The 22,149-nt window shown below is 46.7% G+C and overlaps 1 protein-coding gene across 1 annotated transcript in view; it reads right to left on the reverse strand.

The window, feature by feature from the left end:
* LOC139422598 (syntaxin-binding protein 4-like) overlaps positions 1 to 22,149 on the reverse strand; it is a 113,915-nt gene that overhangs the window by 24,281 nt on the left and 67,485 nt on the right. Inside the window, exons 6-9 of the mRNA XM_071173743.1 lie at positions 15,858 to 15,937; positions 13,344 to 13,461; positions 12,300 to 12,441; positions 318 to 424 (exon numbers count right to left, since the gene is read on the reverse strand). Of these exons, the coding sequence (XP_071029844.1) occupies positions 318 to 424; positions 12,300 to 12,441; positions 13,344 to 13,461; positions 15,858 to 15,937 (447 nt within the window). The remainder of the gene's footprint in view (positions 1 to 317; positions 425 to 12,299; positions 12,442 to 13,343; positions 13,462 to 15,857; positions 15,938 to 22,149) is intronic.

Here is a 22,149-nt window from a genome sequence, read left to right on the forward strand (position 1 = left end):
AGTATAACTTTACAACTTTGGAAGTATAGAACTATAAAGTATAACTTTACAACTTTGGAAGTATAGAACTATAAAGTATAACTCTACAATTTCAGAAGTATAGAACTATAAAGTATAACTCTACAATTTCAGAAGTATAGAACTATAAAGTATAACTCTACAAATTCATAAGTATAGAAATATTAAGTATAACTCTACAAATTCAGAAGTATAAAGTATATTATATCTCACATTATTACTTTTGATTTAATCTCACACACAAACTCTTCTACCCCCACACAATTCAACCCCCACCCCCACCCCATCTGGTATCTCACCTGAATTTGACCTTGTTGACCATGCTCTTAGCCTCCTCGTGGGTCACACCTATCAAGGACTCCTTGTTGATGGCAATGAGCTGATCCCCTGGCCTCAGGCGCCCATCCTGCAAATGGGAGACAGCAGAAAATAAGAATTAGAGAAACGTCATTCTACATGCAATGCGGACATTTGTTTTTGACTTCACTCACATAAAAACAGACATTTAAACCTAATCAGGAGAACCTCCTCCTTTAAATAATTTTAAAAAAAACTATACACAAGTGGTGCTTACCGTGTGTAACATACAGTCCATCAGTAGACTACAGTGTGTAACAGACAGTCCATCAGTAGACTACAGTGTGTAACAGACAGTCCATCAGTAGACTACAGTGTGTAACATACAGTCCATCAGTAGACTACAGTGTGTAACAGACAGTCCATCAGTAGACTACAGTGTGTAACATACAGTCCATCAGTAGACTACAGTGTGTAACATACAGTCCATCAGTAGACTACAGTGTGTAACATACAGTCCATCAGTAGACTACAGTGTGTAACAGACAGTCCATCAGTAGACTACAGTGTGTAACATACAGTCCATCAGTAGACTACAGTGTGTAACAGACAGTCCATCAGTAGACTACAGTGTGTAACATACAGTCCATCAGTAGACTACAGTGTGTAACATACAGTCCATCAGTAGACTACAGTGTGTAACAGACAGTCCATCAGTAGACTACAGTGTGTAACATACAGTCCATCAATAGACTACAGTGTGTAACAGACAGTCCATCAGTAGACTACAGTGTGTAACATACAGTCCATCAGTAGACATACAGAGCAGACAGACAGGTCAAACCAGAGCAGACAGACCAGAACAGACAGATAGAGCAGGGCAGACAGACAGAGCAGACAGACAGGCCAGAGCAGGCCAGACCAGAGCAGACAGACAGAGCAGACAGACAGGTCAGAGCAGACAGACAGAGCAGACAGACAGACAGTGCAGACAGACCAGACCAGACCAGAGCAGACAGACAGAGTAGACAGACAGGTCAGAGCAGACAGACAGGTCAGAGCAGACAGACAGAACAGACAGACAGGCCAGACCAGAGTAGACAGACAGAGCAGACAGACAGGCCAGAGCAGAGCAGACGATGCAGGTGTCCTGTTCTACATGATGCTGCATGTTGGCACAATGTGAGCAGAGGGCAGCCTTTCTAACAGCTAGAAAGGCCAACACATCACATCAGCAGTAATATGAGAATTCTCTCTCCACTGTCATTAACCGTCAGGGACACCCCAGGAGGCAGGAGGGGGAGCGGTCTAATGGAATATAGAACCTTCTAGCATCCCAATGTCTAGGCTCTATGGAACCTTCTAGAATCACAACGTCCAGGTTCTATGCAACCTTCTAGAATCAGAATGTTTAGGTTCTATGAAACCTTCTAGAATCATAACAGTTAGGTTCTATGGAACCTTCTAGAATCAGAACACCTAGGTTCTATGGAACCTTCTAGAATCAGAACGTTTAGGTTCTATGGAACCTTCAAGAATCTGAATGTTTAGGTGCTATGGAACCTTCTAGAATCACAGCATCCAGGTTCTATGGAACCTTCTAGAATCAGAATGTTTAGGTTCTATGGAACCTTCTAGAATCAGAACATTTAAGTTCTATAGAGCCTTCTAGAATCAGAACAGCAAGGATCTTGGAACCTTCTAGAATCAGAACACCCAGGTTGTATGGAACCTTTTAGAATCAGAATGTTTAGGTTCTATGGATCCTTCTAGAATAGGAACATTTAGGTTCTATGGAACCTTCTAGAATCGGAACACCCAGGTTCTATGGAACCTTCTAGAATCTGAATGTTTAGGTGCTATGGAACCTTCTAGAATCACAACATACAGGTTCTATGGAACCTTCTAGAATCAGAACATTCAGGAAAACAACTGAAAAATCTATGTCAGAGCAGAGAGCCTCTGATCCTTCTACATCCCATTACATGGCTTTGGAAAATATACATGACACACAAGATTAAGAGACCAGCAGGACAGAGACAGGATTGGGATGAGGAGAGGGTGGGCTGTTTCCATACAAGAGAACATCTCTATGACTGTCATACCACCAACCAAGAGGTACACACACACACACACACACACACACACACACACACACACACACACACCTGGTTTTACTGTAAGAGAGAAAGCTCATCTGACCTCCTCTCACATCGTGTACTGTAGGTCTTTAAAACGAGGCAAACATTGTGTTAGGGTTATTTTTAAGGTACTTAGACTGGGGATGATTCATTAGCTGAGGAAACGAGCTGCTGTATGTTTTACTGTTTGACGACTAGGATTTGGTTCAACAGCCTCTTAGGAGTCACTACATTTAACATCATGTATCCTGTTGTTTTACAGTATTTCACAAGGACACCGCTAACAGTAGCTAAGCCTCCCATTCTGGGGGAATGTTGACAGTTGAAAAGGGATTTTAGTTGCTGCCCTGTACTTTCCCAGCAGCATACCACCCTACATCCCACTGCTGGCTTGCCTCTGAAGCTAAGCAGGGTTGGTCCTGGATGGGAGACCAGATGCTGCTGGAAGTGGTGTTGGAGGGCCAGTAGGAGGCACTCTTTCCTCTGGTTCCCCCAAGAATATCTCAATTCACCAGGGCAATGATTAGGGACATTGTCCTGTGTAAGGTGCTGTCTTTCAGATGGCATGTTAAACTGGTGTCCTGACTCTCTGAGGTCACTGAAGATCCCAGGGCATGTATTGTAAGAGTAAGGGGTGTTAACCCCAGTGTCCTGGTTAAATTCCCAATCTGGTCCTCGTACCATCACGGCCAACTAATCATCCCCAGCTTACAATTGGCTCGTTCAATTGCCATGGCTGTGTTCTCTGTGGTTCTGGGCCTGCTGTGGCTGTGTGCTGTGTGATTCTGGGCCTACCGTGTCTGTGTGCTGTGTGGTTCTGGGCCTGCCGTGTCTGTGTGCTGTGTCGTTCTGGGCCTGCTGTGGCTGTGTGCTGTGTGATTCTGGGCCTACCGTGTCTGTGTGCTGTGTGGTTCTGGGCCTGCTGTGGCTGTGTGCTCTGTAGTTCTGTGCTCTGCCACCACTGTGTCATGGTTAGGAAACTGTCTGGCTCTGAACAGTGTTTCCCAAACTTGGTCCTCCAATAAGCTCCAACTCTACACAGTTTACTTGACAAACACACCTAATTCAACTCATTGCAGGCTTGATGATTAGTTGACCAGTTGAATCAGATGTGCTTGTCCAGGGTTACAATAACAATGTGTTCTGTTGGTGGTACTGGAGGACCAGGGTTGGGCTGTTGGTGGTACTGGAGGACCAGGGTTGGGCTGTTGGTGGTACTGGAGGACCAGGGTTGGGCTGTTGTTGGTACTGGAGGATCAGGGTTGGGGGTACTGGAGAACCAGGGTTGGTGGTACTGGAGGACCACATTTGGGCTGTTGGTGGTACTGGACGACCAGGGTTGGTGGCTGACTAAACACACACACACACACACACACACACACATAGTGCTGCAACTCTGTCACCTGATGCAACTCTGTCACCTTTGTTCTATATCAGTGTTTTCCAACCCTGGTCCTCCAGTACCCCCAACCCTGGTCCTCCAGTACCCCCAACCCTGGTCCTCCAGTACCCCCAACCCTGGTCCTCCAGTACCACCAACCCTGGTCCTCCAGTACCCCCAACCCTGGTCATCCAGTACCCCCAACCCTGGTCCTCCAGTACCACCAACCCTGGTCCTCCAGTAACACCAACCCTGGTCCTCCAGTACCCCCAACCCTGGTCCTCCAGTACCACCAACCCTGGTCCTCCAATACCCCCAACCCTGGTCCTCCAGTACCCCCAACCCTGGTCCTCCAGTACCCCCAACCCTGGTCCTCCAGTACCCCCAACCCTGGTCCTCCAATACCCCCAACCCTGGTCCTCCAGTACCCCCAACCCTGGTCCTCCAATACCCCCAACCCTGGTCCTCCAGTACCCCCAACCCTGGTCCTCCAGTACCCCCAACCCTGGTCCTCCAATACCCCCAACCCTGGTCCTCCAGTACACCCAACCCTGGTCCTCCAGTACCCCCAACCCTGGTCCTCCAGTACCACCAACCCTGGTCCTCCAGTACCCCCAACCCTGGTCCTCCAGTACCACCAACCCTGGTCCTCCAGTACCCCCAACCCTGGTCCTCCAGTACCCCCAACCCTGGTCCTCCAGTACCCCCAACCCTGGTCCTCCAGTACCACCAACCCTGGTCCTCCAGTACCCCCAACCCTGGTCCTCCAGTACCACCAACCCTGGTCCTCCAGTACCCCCAACCCTGGTCCTCCAGTACCCCCAACCCTGGTCCTCCAGTACCCCCAACCCTGGTCCTCCAGTACACCCAACCCTGAAAAACACTGATATAGAACAAAGATATCAGGTGACAGAGTTGAGGCACTATGTATGTATGTATGTATGTACAGTGCCTTGCGAAAGTATTCGGCCCCCTTGAACTTTGCGACCTTTTGCCACATTTCAGGCTTCAAACATAAAGATATAAAACTGTATTTTTTTGTGAAGAATCAACAACAAGTGGGACACAATCATGAAGTGGAACGACATTTATTGGATATTTCAAACTTTTTTAACAAATCAAAAACTGAAAAATTGGGCGTGCAAAATTATTCAGCCCCCTTAAGTTAATACTTTGTAGCGCCACCTTTTGCTGCGATTACAGCTGTAAGTCGCTTGGGGTATGTCTCTATCAGTTTTGCACATCGAGAGACTGACATTTTTTCCCATTCCTCCTTGCAAAACAGCTCGAGCTCAGTGAGGTTGGATGGAGAGCATTTGTGAACAGCAGTTTTCAGTTCTTTCCACAGATTCTCGATTGGATTCAGGTCTGGACTTTGACTTGGCCATTCTAACACCTGGATATGTTTATTATTGAACCATTCCATTGTAGATTTTGCTTTATGTTTTGGATCATTGTCTTGTTGGAAGACAAATCTCCGTCCCAGTCTCAGGTCTTTTGCAGACTCCATCAGGTTTTCTTCCAGAATGGTCCTGTATTTGGCTCCATCCATCTTCCCATCAATTTTAACCATCTTCCCTGTCCCTGCTGAAGAAAAGCAGGCCCAAACCATGATGCTGCCACCACCATGTTTGACAGTGGGGGTGGTGTGTTCAGCTGTGTTGCTTTTACGCCAAACATAACGTTTTGCATTGTTGCCAAAAAGTTCAATTTTGGTTTCATCTGACCAGAGCACCTTCTTCCACATGTTTGGTGTGTCTCCCAGGTGGCTTGTGGCAAACTTTAAACGACACTTTTTATGGATATCTTTAAGAAATGGCTTTCTTCTTGCCACTCTTCCGTAAAGGCCAGATTTGTGCAATATACGACTGATTGTTGTCCTATGGACAGAGTCTCCCACCTCAGCTGTAGATCTCTGCAGTTCATCCAGAGTGATCATGGGCCTCTTGGCTGCATCTCTGATCAGTCTTCTCCTTGGATGAGCTGAAAGTTTAGAGGGACGGCCAGGTCTTGGTAGATTTGCAGTGGTCTGATACTCCTTCCATTTCAATATTATCGCTTGCACAGTGCTCCTTGGGATGTTTAAAGCTTGGGAAATCTTTATGTATCCAAATCCGGCTTTAAACTTCTTCACAACAGTATCTCGGACCTGCCTGGTGTGTTCCTTGTTCTTCATGATGCTCTCTGCGCTTTTAACGGACCTCATTCAGAGATCCTCACTGAACTTCTGGAGAGAGTTTGCTGCACTGAAAGTAAAGGGGCTGAATAATTTTGCACGCCCAATTGTTCAGTTTTTGATTTGTTAAAAAAGTTTTAAATATCCAATAAATGTCGTTCCATTTCATGATTGTGTCCCACTTGTTGTTGATTCTTCACAAAAAAATACAGTTTTATATCTTTTTGTTTGAAGCCTGAAATGTGGCAAAAGGTCGCAAAGTTCAAGGGGGCCGAATACTTTCGCAAGGCACTGTATAGTTTGTTAACAAAAAATTTGTGGAGTGGTTGAAAAACGAGTTTTAATGACTCCAACCTAAGTGTAGGTAAACTTCCGACTTCATCTGTATGTCTCTATCTCTCTAGTTACAGTAATTATTCAGTGTCCTCAGTAATTATTCAGTAATTATTCAGTAATTATTCAGTAATTATTCAGTAATTATTCAGTGTCCTCAGTAATTATTGGGACAGTGAAGCATGATTTTTTCTTATGGCTCTATACTTCAAAAGTTTGGATTTGAAATCAAACAATGACAATGAGCTTAAAGTGCAGACTGTCAGCTTTAATTTGAGGGTATTTAAATCCATATCGGGTGAACTGTTTAGAAATGACAGCATGTTTTGTACATAGTCACCCCATCTATCACACTGCAGGTGAAAGGTGCAACATGGACAAGACTTCCCATCCTGCCCACCCCCATCCTCCCCCCTCCATTAGTGTCAGCTTTCCAGAGAGGTTTGGAATATGGACAACCCTCCTCTATTCCCTCACACCCTGCCCTGCCCCCCCCCCCCCTCTCCTCTCACCTATCAGTGTCATATTTCTGGGAGTGGGCAGATGGGGGACAGGACAGGAAGTGCTGTGGGGGTGGTAGAGGCTAGATGGTAGGGAGGTAGAGGTCAGGACAGGGAGTGATGTGGTGGTGGTAGAGGCTAGATGGTAGGGAGATAGAGGTAGAGGTCAGGGAGTGATGTGGGGGTGGTAGAGGCTAGATGGTAGGGAGGCAGAGGTCCGGGGAACAGGGAGTGCTGTGGGAGTGGTAGAAGCTAGATGGTAGGGAGGTAGAGGTCATGGGGGCAGGGAGTGCTGTGGGGGTGGTAGAGGCTAGATTGTAGAGAGGTAGAGGTCAGGGGGACAGGAAGTGCTGTGGGGTGGTAGAGGCTAGATGGTAGAGAGGTAGAGGTCAGGGGGACAGGGTGATGGCCTACGTAAGCACAGTCCTAAAGGGCTGACCTTGTGTCTGTCCTGTCCTGCTGTCCTGTCCTGCAGCCCGGTGGACTGTGGGGACTCTGACTCGTCCCCTCCACACTTGAGCTAATGGAGAAGCAGTCTGCATCACTTTATCTCTCTCTCTCTCTCTCTCTCTCTCTCTCTCTCTCTCTCAACCCTCTCCATCCCCCCGTCTCTCTCCATCCCACTGTCTTCAGCTCGCTCTTTTTCTTCACCCCTCTCTCTCTCTCTCGCCCTCTCTCGCTCTAGCTCTGCCTCTCTGTCTCTAGATTTGTATCTAACAGATTTGTATCTCTGTCTCTAACTCTGTCTCTAGCTTTGTCTCTCTCTCTCTCTGTCTCCCCAACCAACACTCTGTCTGACTCCTGGTAACACCAAGTTACACTTACAGCACTGGTAACCTCACGCTGTCTGTCTCCCATCCAGTTGAACAGGACAGACGTTACTGGTAACCTCACGCTGTATGTCTTCCATCCAGCAAGACAGTTGAACAGGACAGACGTTACTGGTAACCTCACGCTGTCTGTCTCCCATCCAGTTAAACAGGACAGACGTTACTGGTGACCTCACGCTGTCTGTCTTCCATCCAGCAAGACAGTTGAACAGGACAGACGTTACTGGTAACCTCACGCTGTCTGTCTCCCATCCAGCAAGACAGGACAGACGTTACTGGTAACCTCACGCTGTCTGTCTCCCATCCAGTTAAACAGGACAGACGTTACTGGTAACCTCACGCTGTCTGTCTCCCATCCAGCAAGACAGTTGAACAGGACAGACGTTACTGGTAACCTCACGCTGTCTGTCTCCCATCCAGCAAGACAGTTAAACAGGACAGACGTTACTGGTAACCTCACGCTGTCTGTCTCCCATCCAGCAAGACAGTTAAACAGGACAGACGTTACTGGTAACCTCACGCTGTCTGTCTCCCATCCAGTTAAACAGGACAGACGTTACTGGTAACCTCACGCTGTCTGTCTTCCATCCAGCAAGACAGTTGAACAGGACAGACGTTACTGGTAATCTCACGCTGTCTGTCTCCCATCCAGCAAGACAGGACAGACGTTACTGGTAACCTCACGCTGTCTGTCTCCCATCCAGCAAGACAGGACAGACGTTACTGGTAACCTCACGCTGTCTGTCTCCCATCCAGCAAGACAGGACAGACGTTACTGGTAACCTCACGCTGTCTGTCTTCCATCCAGCAAGACAGTTGAACAGGACAGACGTTACTGGTAACCTCACGCTGTCTGTCTCCCATCCAGCAAGACAGGACAGACGTTACTGGTAACCTCACGCTGTCTGTCTTCCATCCAGCAAGACAGTTGAACAGGACAGACGTTACTGGTAACCTCACGCTGTCTGTCTCCCATCCAGCAAGACAGGACAGACGTTACTGGTAACCTCACGCTGTCTGTCTTCCATCCAGCAAGACAGTTGAACAGGACAGACGTTACTGGTAACCTCACGCTGTCTGTCTCCCATCCAGCAAGACAGTTGAACAGGACAGACGTTACTGGTAACCTCACGCTGTCTGTCTCCCATCCAGCAAGACAGGACAGACGTTACTGGTAACCTCACGCTGTCTGTCTCCCATCCAGCAAGACAGGACAGACGTTACTGGTAACCTCACGCTGTCTGTCTTCCATCCAGTTGAACAGGACAGACGTTACTGGTGACCTCACGCTGTCTGTCTTCCATCCAGCAAGACAGTTGAACAGGACAGACGTTACTGGTAACCTCACGCTGTCTGTCTCCCATCCAGCAAGACAGTTGAACAGGACAGACGTTACTGGTAACCTCACGCTGTCTGTCTTCCATCCAGCAAGACAGTTGAACAGGACAGACGTTACTGGTAACCTCACGCTGTCTGTCTCCCATCCAGCAAGACAGTTAAACAGGACAGACGTTACTGGTTACTGTTGCTTGCACTTGTGAAACTTTGTAATGACAGTGTGTTGGAGCTTCTTCTTCCTGTAAAGCAATCTCTAGATGTGTGAATGCATTTCTCTTTTAAGAGGGAAACGGTTGCAACATTAGGCAGGAGAACAGTGTAGTGTACTTCTAACACAGTGTTGTGTCAACACCTTGGTGTGAAGAGGTCCAGTATCAGTTATATACTTCTAACACAGTGTTGTGTCAACACCTTGGTGTGAAGAGGTCCAGTATCAGTTATATACTTCTAACACAGTGTCAACACCTTGGTGTGAAGAGGTCCAGTATCAGTTATATACTTCTAACACAGTGTCGTGTCAACACCTTGGTGTGAAGAGGTCCAGTATCAGTTATATACTTCTAACACAGTGTCAACACCTTGGTGTGAAGAGGTCCAGTATCAGTTATATACTTCTAACACAGTGTCAACACCTTGGTGTGAAGAGGTCCAGTATCAGTTATATACTTCTAACAGAGTTGTGTCAACACCTTGGTGTGAAGAGGTCCAGTATCAGTTATATACTTCTAACACAGTGTCAACACCTTGGTGTGAAGAGGTCCAGTTGTTATCAAGCCAAGAGAGGACAGTTCCTTTATAACTGAGCTTTATTGACACACCACAAAGATGAATGGCTAACAGCAGCAGGGGCTGGTTGAGGTCTGTTAAGAGACCACCCTGCTGGCTGTTGACCAACGGGGCTGGCTGAGGTCTGTTAATAGACCACCCTGCTGGCTGTTGACCAACAGGGCTGGTTGAGGTCTGTTAAGAGACCACCCTGCTGGCTGTTGACCAACGGGGCTGGCTGCGGTCTTAAGAGACCACCCTGCTGACTGTTGACCAACGGGGCTGGTTGAGGTCTGTTAAGAGACCACCCTGCTGGCTGTTGACCAACGGGGCTGGCTGAGGTCTGTTAAGAGACCACCCTGCTGGCTGTTGACCAACGGGGCTGGCTGAGGTCTGTTAAGAGACCACCCTGCTGACTGTTGACCAACAGGGCTGGCTGCGGTCTGTTAAGAGACCACCCTGCTGACTGTTGACCAACGGGGCTGGCTGAGGTCTGTTAAGAGACCACCCTGCTGACTGTTGACCAACGGGGCTGGCTGAGGTCTGTTAAGAGACCACCCTGCTGGCTGTTGACCAACGGGGCTGGTTGAGGTCTGTTAAGAGACCACCCTGCTGGCTGTTGACCAACGGGGCTGGCTGAGGTCTGTTAAGAGACCACCCTGCTGGCTGTTGACCAACGGGGCTGGCTGAGGTCTGTTAAGAGACCACCCTGCTGGCTGTTGACCAACGGGGCTGGCTGAGGTCTGTTAAGAGACCACCCTGCTGGCTGTTGACCAACGGGGCTGGCTGAGGTCTGTTAAGAGACCACCCTGCTGGCTGTTGACCAACGGGGCTGGCTGAGGTCTGTTAAGAGACCACCCTGCTGGCTGTTGACCAACGGGGCTGGTTGAGGTCTGTTAAGAGACCACCCTGCTGGCTGTTGACCAACGGGGCTGGCTGAGGTCTGTTAAGAGACCACCCTGCTGGCTGTTGACCAACGGGGCTGGTTGTGCAGTTTCAATATGAAGTGTTGTTTGGAAATTAACAGAAAATGAGGGCTGATGTTCTGGTCAGAGGCGATAGGAACGGCTTTAAACCATTTGTCAGCATGGTGTGTCGACATGTCTAATGTAACTCCATGTCTAAGTACAGCAGATTGACGTTCCCATGTCGACATGCCTAATGTAACTCCATGTCTAAGTACAGCAGATTGACGTTCCCATGTCGACATGTCTAATGTAACTCCATGTCTAAGTACAGCAGATTGACGTTCCCATGTCGACATGTCTAATGTAACTCCATTTCTAAGTAGAGCAGATTGACGTTACCATGTCGACATGTCTAATATAACTCCATTTCTAAGTAGAGCAGATTGACGTTCCCATGTCGACATGTCTAATGTAATTCCATTTCTAAGTAGAGCAGATTGACGTTACCATGTCGACATGTCTAATATAACTCCATTTCTAAGTACAGCAGATTGACGTTACCATGTCGACATGCCTAATGTAATTCCATGTCTAAGTACAGCAGATTGACGTTACCATGTCGACATGCCTAATGTAACTCCATTTCTAAATACAGCAGATTGACGTTACCATGTCGACATGTCTAATGTAACTCCATGTCTAAGTACAGTGACGTTACCATGTCGACATGCCTAATGTAACTCCATTTCTAAGTACAGCAGATTGACGTTACCATGTCGACATGTCTAATGTAATTCCATTTCTAAGTACAGCAGATTGACGTTACCATGTCGACATGCCTAATGTAACTCCATTTCTAAATACAGCAGATTGACGTTACCATGTCGACATGTCTAATGTAATTCCATTTCTAAGTAGAGCAGATTGACGTTACCATGTCGACATGTCTAATGTAACTCCATTTCTAAATACAGCAGATTGACGTTACCATGTCGACATGTCTAATGTAACTCCATGTCTAAGTACAGCAGATTGACATTACCATGTCGACATGTCTAATATAACTCCATTTCTAAGTAGAGCAGATTGACGTTACCATGTCGACATGCCTAATGTAACTCTTCCATATTCATCATTGACTGGATGTTCTACCAGTGGTGTGAGTCTGGTTCATTTCATCCCAGTGTTAAAACCCAATGGAGGTAACTATGACTACAGTATCTGTTATGAAGTGAATCTATGAGAAGGGTGTGAGTCTGGTTCATTTCATCCCAGTGGAGGTAACTATGACTACAGTATCTGTTATGAAGTGAATCTATGAGAAGGGTGTGAGTCTGGTTCATTTCATCTCAGTGGAGGTAACTATGACTACAGTATCTGTTATGAAGTGAATCTATGAGAAGGGTGTGAGTCTGGTTCATTTCATCTCAGTGGAGGTAACTATGACTACAGTATCTGTTATGAAGTGAATCTATGAGAAGGGTGTGAGTCTGGTTCATTTCATCCCAGTGGAGGTAACTATGGCTACAGTATCTGTTTTGAAGTGAATCTATGAGAAGGGGTTCTCCACTGGTACCCTGTTCTTTCAGGATGGATCCCATTGGTGACTTACCCTGTGGCAGTCTCCCCCAGACAGAACCTCCTGGATGAAGACCGCAGGGCCGTCCGGTCTATTGGAGCCTCCGCCGATGGCGATGCCCAGACTAGAGGAGCGGGCTACAGAGATCAGCTGGATCACACCCTCTCCTGGGTGACTGGAGACAGGAGGAGGAGAGGAGGAGGATATATTATATACTGTAAGACAGACAGACACGTACAAACTCTCTCAAATACACACCCAGTCACAGCAACACAGGTGAACTAACAGGTGAACTAACAGGTGAACTAACAGGTGAACTGACAGGTGAACTAACAGGTGAACTAACAGGTGAACTGACAGGTGAACTAACAGGTGAACTAACAGGTGAACTAACAGGTGAACTGACAGGTAAACTAACAGGTGAACTAACAGGTGAACTAACAGGTGAACTGACAGGTGAACTAACAAGTGAACTAACAGGTGAACTAACAGGTGAACTAACAGGTAAACCTACAGGTGAACAGACAGGTGAAATAACAGGTGAACTAACAGGTGAACTGACAGGTGAACTAACAGGTGAACTAACAGGTGAACTAACAGGTGAACTAACAGGTGAACTAACAGGTAAACCTACAGGTGAACAGACAGGTGAAATAACAGGTGAACTAACAGGTGAACTGACAGGTGAACTAACAGGTGAACTAACAGGTGAACTGACAGGTGAACTGACAGGTGAACTAACAGGTGAACTAACAGGTGAACTAACAGGTGAACTGACAGGTGAACTGACAGGTGAACTGACAGGTGAACTAACAGGTGAACTAACAGGTGAACTGACAGGTGAACTAACAGGTGAACTAACAGGTGAACTGACTGTACAATCCATTCATATGGTAGATACATCAACATCAATGGTTGAACTGTACTATATTGTAGCGAGATTAACACAACTCCTGGCCTCCTTGTCAAGAGGTTTGGATCTCTTGGCGTAGCGGCTAAGGTGTTGGGTTGACAGTCGCTGGACCCCGGTTGAGTCCCAGTCGGGGCTACCCCCTGAATTAGCTACAATAGCTATACCTGAGGGAGCGCAGTAGAGGGTTGTTGTAGGTGCTCTGAGAGCCAGCAGGACTCAAAAGCAAAGGACTCTGGGAGCGTGACGAGGACCCGGACGATGTGCTGTCCAGATATCTGCCTGCTTAGAAAGGAGGAGAGACAGGTAACAGTTAGAGACTGGGAACATTTAGAGACAGATAACAGTTAGAGACAGGTAACAGTTAGAGACAGGTAACAGTTAGAGACAGATAACAGTTAGAGACAGGTAACAGTTGGAGACAGGTAACAGCTAGAGACAGGTAACAGTTAGAGACAGGTAACAGAGACAGGGAACAGTTAGAGACAGGGAACAGTTAGAGACAGGGAACAGTTAGAGACAGATAACAGTTAGAGACAGGGAACAGTTAGAGACAGGTAACAGTTAGAGACAGGTAACAGTTAGAGACAGGTAACAGTTAGAGACAGATAACAGTTAGAGACAGACAACAGTTAGAGACAGATAACAGTTAGAGACAGACAACAGTTAGAGACAGATAACAGTTAGAGACAGATAACAGTTAGAGACAGATAACAGTTAGAGACAGGTAACAGTTAGAGACAGGTAACAGTTAGAGACAGGGAACAGTTAGAGACAGGTAACAGTTAGAGACAGGTAACAGTTAGAGACAGGGAACAGTTAGAGACAGGTAACAGTTAGAGACAGGTAACAGGGTCTTGGGATGCGAACAGGGTCTCCAGACGTTCCACCAGAGGGCAGTGTAAATAGGTGCTACTACATGATGAAAGAGGACTGACCCCACAGTCAGTTTCCTGCCACTACAGATATCCTATTAAATTCTCCGGATGGGAGTAGAGAGCCACTGCCCCTGGACTTCATGAAGCAGTTCCTGACAAGTGTTTAGTTTAGTAAGCTTGATCTCCTCTAAGCTGTAAATAATACTCTGCATGCTGCCCTATGCTATTTATTTTTTAGCCCTGAAATCCAAAAGGAAACGGACAGGAACAGAAATTGCCTGTCTTATAGAAGGGGATGTTACCGTGCTTATATAGTTGTCTTTGATTTGGACATTACAACGCAAAACTAATGTCAGTCTTTAAGAAATGTCTACAATGTTATTCGCTTCATGAAAACATATACTTCCATTGAGATATATTTCCTTGAGATGTCATTGCAATTCACTGACCCAATGATGAAAAACTAGGCTATTCAATGACTCAGTTATGAAAAACTAGGCAATTCAATGACTCAGTTAGAAAAACTAGGCAATTCGATGACTCAGTTGTGAAAAACTAGGCTATTCAATGACTCAGTTAGAAAAACTAGGCAATTCAATGACTCAGTTGTGAAAAACTAGGCAATTCACTGACACAATGCTGAAAAACTAGGCAATTCACTGACACAATGCTGAAAAACTAGGCAATTCACTGACACAATGATGAAAAACTATGCAATTCACTGACACAATGATGTAAAACTAGGCAAAACAAGGTGACATTCTCACTTGAGATGAACCCCTAATACACAACATAAACAACAACATTTACAAATGACATACTTCTCCTAACGAAGGGGGCTTAAACCTCAATATACTTAGAATGACCACATCTGTCAACAACCTTGAAAACCTGTGTTTCCCTTCTCTCTCCTTTTTTTACACAGACGTTTGTGTGTGTGTGTGTGTGTGTGTGTGTGTGTGTGTGTGTGTGTGTGAAATAGAGGGGGGAGACAGGACATAAACAGTATTTGTGGGGGTTATACCATGTTGAAATAGAGGGGGGAGACAGGACATATACAGTATTTGTGGGGGTTATACCATGTTGAAATAGAGGGGGGAGACAGGACATAAACAGTATTTGTGGGTGTTATACCTTGTTGAAATAGAGGGGGAAGACAGGACATACCATGTGTACATGGAGGGAGGAGGGAGGTCCTACCATGCTGGATGGGAGTTGTGTTATACCATGTGGACATAGAGGGAGGTCCTACCATGCTGGATGGGAGAGTTGTGTTATACCATGTAGACATAGAGGGAGGAGGGAGGTCCTACCATGCTGGATGGGAGAGTTGTGTTATACCATGTAGACATAGAGGGAGGTCCTACCATGCTGGATGGGAGTTGTGTTATACCATGTGGACATAGAGGGAGGTCCTACCATGCTGGATGGGAGTTGTGTTATACCATGTAGACATAGAGGGAGGTCCTACCATGCTGGATGGGAGTTGTGTTATACCATGTGGACATAGAGGGAGGTCCTACCATGCTGGATGGGAGTTGTGTTATACCATGTAGACATAGAGGGAGGTCCTACCATGCTGGATGGGAGTTGTGTTATACCATGTGGACATAGAGGGAGGTCCTACTATGCTGGATGGGAGAGTTGTGTTATACCATGTGGACATAGAGGGAGGAGGGAGGTCCTACCATGCTGGATGGGAGAGTTGTGTTATACCATGTGGACATAGAGGGAGGAGGGAGGTCCTACCATGCTGGATGGGAGAGTTGTGTTATACCATGTGGACATAGAGGGAGGTCCTACCATGCTGGATGGGAGAGTTGCGTGTCGACCCAGTACTACTGCTGGATCCATACTTCTCCAAAAGCTCTGAAAACTCTCTCCTGTAAGAAACCAAAGGGGTAAATAATGACACATCCCCAACAACAAGTTAGAACTGAACTATAACACTGTACTCACAGCCACACAGCCACACAGCCACACAGCCACACAGCCACACGGTTCACTGAAACGACAACCTTATATTAGTCTATCTATCACACCCACTACCTCACACCCCACAGAACCCCAAATCATATCACATCCACTACCTCACACCCCACAGAACCCCAAATCATATCACACCCACTACCTCACACCCCACAGAACCCCAAATCATATCACACCCACTATCTCACACCCCACAGAACCCCAAATCATATCACACCCACTATCTCACACCCCACAGAACCCCAAATCATATCACACCCACTATCTCACACCACAAAGAACCCCAAATCATATCACACCCACTATCTCACACCACAAAGGACCCCAAATCATATCACACCCACTACCTCACACCCCACAGAACCCCAAATCATATCACACCCACTATCTCACACCACACAGAACCCCAAATCATATCACACCCACTACCTCACACCCCACAGAACCCCAAATCATATCACACCCACTATCTCACACCCCAAAGAACCCCAAATCATATCACACCCACTATCTCACACCCCACAGAACCCCAAATCATATCACACCCACTACCTCACACCCCACAGAACCCCAAATCATATCACACCCACTACCTCACACCACAAATAACCCCAAATCATATCACACCCACTACCTCACACCCCACAGAACCCCAAATCATATCACACCCACTATCTCACACCCCACAGAACCCCAAATATATCACACCCACTATCTCACACCCCAAAGAACCCCAAATCATATCACACCCACTATCTCACACCCCACAGAACCCCAAATATATCACACCCACTATCTCACACCACAAAGAACCCCAAATCATATCACACCCACTATCTCACACCCCACAGAACCCCAAATATATCACACCCACTATCTCACACCCCAAAGAACCCCAAATCATATCACACCCACTATCTCACACCCCACAGAACCCCAAATCATATCACACCCACTATCTCACACCCCAAAGAACCCCAAATCATATCACACCCACTATCTCACACCCCACAGAACCCCAAATATATCACACCCACTATCTCACACCACAAAGAACCCCAAATCATATCACACCCACTATCTCACACCCCACAGAACCCCAAATCATTTCACACCCACTACCTCACACCCCACAGAACCCCAAATCATATTACACCCACTATCTCACACCCCACAGAACCCCAAATCATATCACACCCACCACCTCACACCCCACAGAACCCCAAATCATATCACACCCACTATCTCACACCCCACAGAACCCCAAATCATATCACACCCACTATCTCACACCCCACAGAACCCCAAATCATATCACACCCACTACCTCACACCACAAAGAACCCACAGAACCCCAAATCATATCACACCCACTATCTCACACCCCAAAGAACCCCAAATCATCTCACACCCCACAGAACCCCAAATCATATCACACCCACTACCTCACACCCCACAGAACCCCAAATCATATCACACCCACTACCTCACACCACAAAGAACCCCAAATCATATCACACCCACTACCTCACACCCCACAGAACCCCAAATCATATCACATCCACTACCTCACATCCCACAGAACCCCAAATCATATCACACCCACTACCTCACACCCCAGAGAACCCCAAATCATATCACACCCACTATCTCACACCCCAAAGAACCCCAAATATATCACACCCACTATCTCACACCCCAAAGAACCCCAAATATATCACACCCACTACCTCACACCCCACAGAACCCCTAAATGACCCTTCCAGATAAAGCTGAATATATAGATATATAAATATATAGAATATCAACAGCTACAGTATAAGGGTGAAAGTGTGTTCTTTAAGTAAAGGTGTTGCTGTGTAGCTCCCCTGCTGAACACACACTATCACCCACTAATCCCATTGTTGTTGGCTCTAGAATGGAGGCTTAATACACTGAGAGAGAGAGAGAGAGAGAGAGAGAGAGAGAGAGAGAAAGAGTAGGGAGAGAGAGAGAGAAAGAGAGAGAAAGAGGGGGAGAGAGAGAGAGAGAGAGAGAGAGAGAGAGAGAGACAGAGAGAGAGAGAGAGAGAGAGGGAGAGAGAGAGTGGTGGATAGAGAGAGAGAGAGGGAGAGGGAGAGGGAGAGAGTGGGGGATAGAGAGAGAGAGAGAGAGCGAGAGAGAGAACATTTCCTGGTATTCCCTCAGTGTCATTGTTATGATCTTAAAAATAAATTGGATTGTGGACGGATTTCCGTGACCAGGTACATCCACTGAATGATCCCTTAATCAAATCTGAGATATTCTTGGAATGCCGGGCACTGCTTGGTATAATATGCTTTTTTCTGTAACAACTGTAGAGGAAAGGTGGTTTTTCGTCTCACTTGCGCATAGATTATTTTTTTTTACAATTTTACCTATATTGAACTAGGCAAGTCAGTTAAGAACAAATTCTTATTCTTTCAATTACGGCCTAGGAACAGTGGGTTAACTGCCTGTTCAGGGGCAGAACGACAGATTTGTAACTTGTCAGCTCGGGGGTTTGAACTTGCAACCGTTCCGACCCTGCCGCCCCAGATTTAATGTCTTCCTCTTCCTGTATCATCTTCCTATATCCAGTCCTTATTGCAGATTCCCCACCTGGACCAGAAGCAGCTAACACTGACGTATGGTCTACACCTTCCTAGAGGTCGGGGGTAAGGGGTCGGTGGTAAGGGGTCGGTGGTAAGGGGTCGGTGGTAAGAGGTCGGGGGTAAGGGGTCGGTGGTAAGGGGTCGGGGGTAAGGGGTCGGTGGTAAGGGGTCGGTGGTAAGGGGTCGGTGGTAAGAGGTCGGTGGTAAGGGGTCGGTGGTAAGGGGTCGGGGGTAAGGGGTCGGTGGTAAGGGGTCGGGGGTAAGGGGTCGGTGGTAAGGGGTCGGGGTAAGGGGTCGGGGGTAAGGGGTCGGTGGTAAGGGGTCGGGGGTAAGGGGTCGGGGGTAAGGGGTCGGTGGTAAGGGGTCGAGGGTAAGGGGTCGGGGCTAAACTCTATTTCTTGAACTGCATTGTTGATTAATCACTTGTAAGTAAGCATGTCACGGTAAGGTCTACAGTCCACCTGTTGTATTCTGTGCATGTGACAAATAACATTTAATTTGTTTTGATTTGACTGTCAGTTATGGGTGAGCAGTATCTTTCCTGTTGCCTGGCGACTCCAACTGAATTCTTCCTCTATGTTCGCTACGTACTCAGTCTGAGACGGCCATCATTGAAGTCATTTGTGGTGATGTCAAAATGAGGGGTGTTGTACAAAACAAACCAATCAGAGTATTAAAGCCAATGAAGAATTTTAACAACGCCACTTTACCCACGTGTTCTGGCCATCGGTTTCTGGGACCAATCAGAACGGTTAGAATGTGTTTGCGTTCTAGAACTCATAGGGGAGGTTCTCAGATCCAGACTCATTTGGAGAAGACCCCCAGACAGGAAGGATGTCCCCTTTCTGACCCCAGACAGGAAGGATGTCCCCTCTTTGACCCCAGACAGGAAGAATGTCCCCTCTCTGACCCCAGACAGGAGGGATTAGATTGCTCTGATCAGCTATGTGGTGCTCTTCAACATGGCCTAGTTGGCTTTGTGGGTGTGTGCTGTGTGTGTGTGTGTGTGTGGTGGTGGGGGGGGGGGGGGGGGGGAATGTCCGGTCTGAATCTCTGGTATATTTAACCTCACTGCAGGGAAATGTCCAGTCTGAATCTCTGGTATATTTAACCTCACTGCAGGGGAATGTCCAGTCTGAATCTCTGGTATATTTAACCTCACTGCAGAGGAATGTCCAGTCTGAATCTCTGGTATATTTAACCTCACTGCAGGGGAATGTCCAGTCTGAATCTCTGGTATATTAAACCTCACTGCAGGGGAATGTCCAGTCTGAATCTCTGGTATATTTAACCTCACTGCAGAGGAATGTCCAGTCTGAATCTCTGGTATATTTAACCTCACTGCAGGGGAATGTCCAGTCTGGATCTCTGGTATATTTAATCTCACTGCAGGGGAATGTCCAGTCTGAATCTCTGGTATATTTAACCTCACTGCAGAGGAATGTCCAGTCTGAATCTCTGGTATATTTAACCTCACTGCAGGGGAATGTCCAGTCTGAATCTCTGGTATATTTAACCTCACTGCAGGGGAATGTCCAGTCTGAATCTCTGGTATATTTAACCTCACTGCAGGCGAATGTCCAGTCTGAATCTCTGGTATATTTAACCTCACTGCAGGGGAATGTCCAGTCTGAATCTCTGGTATATTTAACCTCACTGCAGGGGAATGTCCAGTCTGAATCTCTGGTATATTTAACCTCACTGCAGAGGAATGTCCTGTCTGAATCTCTGGTATATTTAACCTCACTGCAGGGGAATGTCCAGTCTGAATCTCTGGTATATTTAACCTCACTGCAGGGGAATGTCCAGTCTGAATCTCTGGTATATTTAACCTCACTGCAGGGGAATGTCCAGTCTGAATCTCTGGTATATTTAACCTCACTGCAGGGGAATGTCCAGTCTGAATCTCTGGTATATTTAACCTCACTGCAGAGGAATGTCCTGTCTGAATCTCTGGTATATTTAACCTCACTGCAGGGGAATGTCCAGTCTGAATCTCTGGTATATTTAACCTCACTGCAGAGGAATGTCCAGTCTGAATCTCTGGTATATTTAACCTCACTGCAGGGGAATGTCCAGTCTGGATCTCTGGTATATTTAACCTCACTGCAGGGAAATGTCCAGTCTGAATCTCTGGTATATTTAACCTCACTGCAGGGGAATGTCCAGTCTGAATCTCTGGTATATTTAACCTCACTGCAGAGGAATGTCCTGTCTGAATCTCTGGTATATTTAACCTCACTGCAGGGGAATGTCCAGTCTGAATCTCTGGTATATTTAACCTCACTGCAGGGGAATGTCCAGTCTGAATCTCTGGTATATTTAACCTCACTGCAGGGGAATGTCCAGTCTGAATCTCTGGTATATTTAACCTCACTGCAGAGGAATGTACTGTCTGAATCTCTGGTATATTTAACCTCACTGCAGGGGAATGTCCAGTCTGGATCTCTGGTATATTTAACCTCACTGCAGGGGAATGTCCAGTCTGAATCTCTGGTATATTTAACCTCACTGCAGGGGAATGTCCAGTCTGAATCTCTGGTATATTTAACCTCACTGCAGGGGAATGTCCAGTCTGAATCTCTGGTATATTTAACCTCACTGCAGGGGAATGTCCAGTGTCTTCCTTCATATCACGATCAGGATGGGCTGCTGGGACAGACGGATTAACAACCTCGGAGGTCACATAGGGTCACGTGGTGATCTGATGTCACTAGCGGGACTGACTGGTGGTTAAGGTGGCTAACACCAAAGACACCATCTCTAGCAGTCTGGAGTCTCACTAATGGGAATGAAGAACTTAAGCCATTGAGCTACTGTAAATAAATATCAATTTGGGGGTTTTAAATGTTGGTCTATATTTAGTCTACATTTAGTTATATTGTAAGGCGTTCATTTCAACAGGATTCCCTGCTTAAATAGAGGTTGGTTCTAGCTTCATGGTTAGTTATATTGTAAGGCGTTCATTTCAACAGGATTCCCTGGTTAAATAGAGGTTGGTTCTAGCTTCATATTCCCTTTCTATTTCTGACCCCCTCTCATCACAGATCAATGGTACTAAGACTTTAACAGCCAGGTTAATATTACTGCGCAGTGGATCCAAATAGCATGGAGGAGATACAGAACGAGGGAGAATAGGGGGAAAGAATTAGAGAGAGGGAGAGGGGGATTAGAGCGAGAGAGATGAAGAGAGGAAGGAACAGAAACGGAAAGGCATAATCCTTCCATCCTCTCCTCTCCTTTCCCCTCCTGTCTCCTCCTCTCCTCCTCTCCATCCCTCCTGTCTTGGCCTGTGTGCTGAGCTCTGAGCTCTGAATGTTGGTTAAGGCACAGAACACAGATTATAGAACGATGTGAGAAGCACAGGCTCATCTCATGAGCCTCCTTTCCTGCCTATAGCCTGCTTTCCTGCCTGTAGCCTGCTTTCCTGCCTGTAGCCTGATTTCCTGTCTGTAGCCTGCTTTCCTGCCTGTAGCCTGCTTTCCTGTCTGTAA

Source organism: Oncorhynchus clarkii, chromosome 12 (genome assembly GCF_045791955.1).
Source record: "Oncorhynchus clarkii lewisi isolate Uvic-CL-2024 chromosome 12, UVic_Ocla_1.0, whole genome shotgun sequence".
Classification (NCBI taxonomy): domain Eukaryota; kingdom Metazoa; phylum Chordata; class Actinopteri; order Salmoniformes; family Salmonidae; genus Oncorhynchus; species Oncorhynchus clarkii.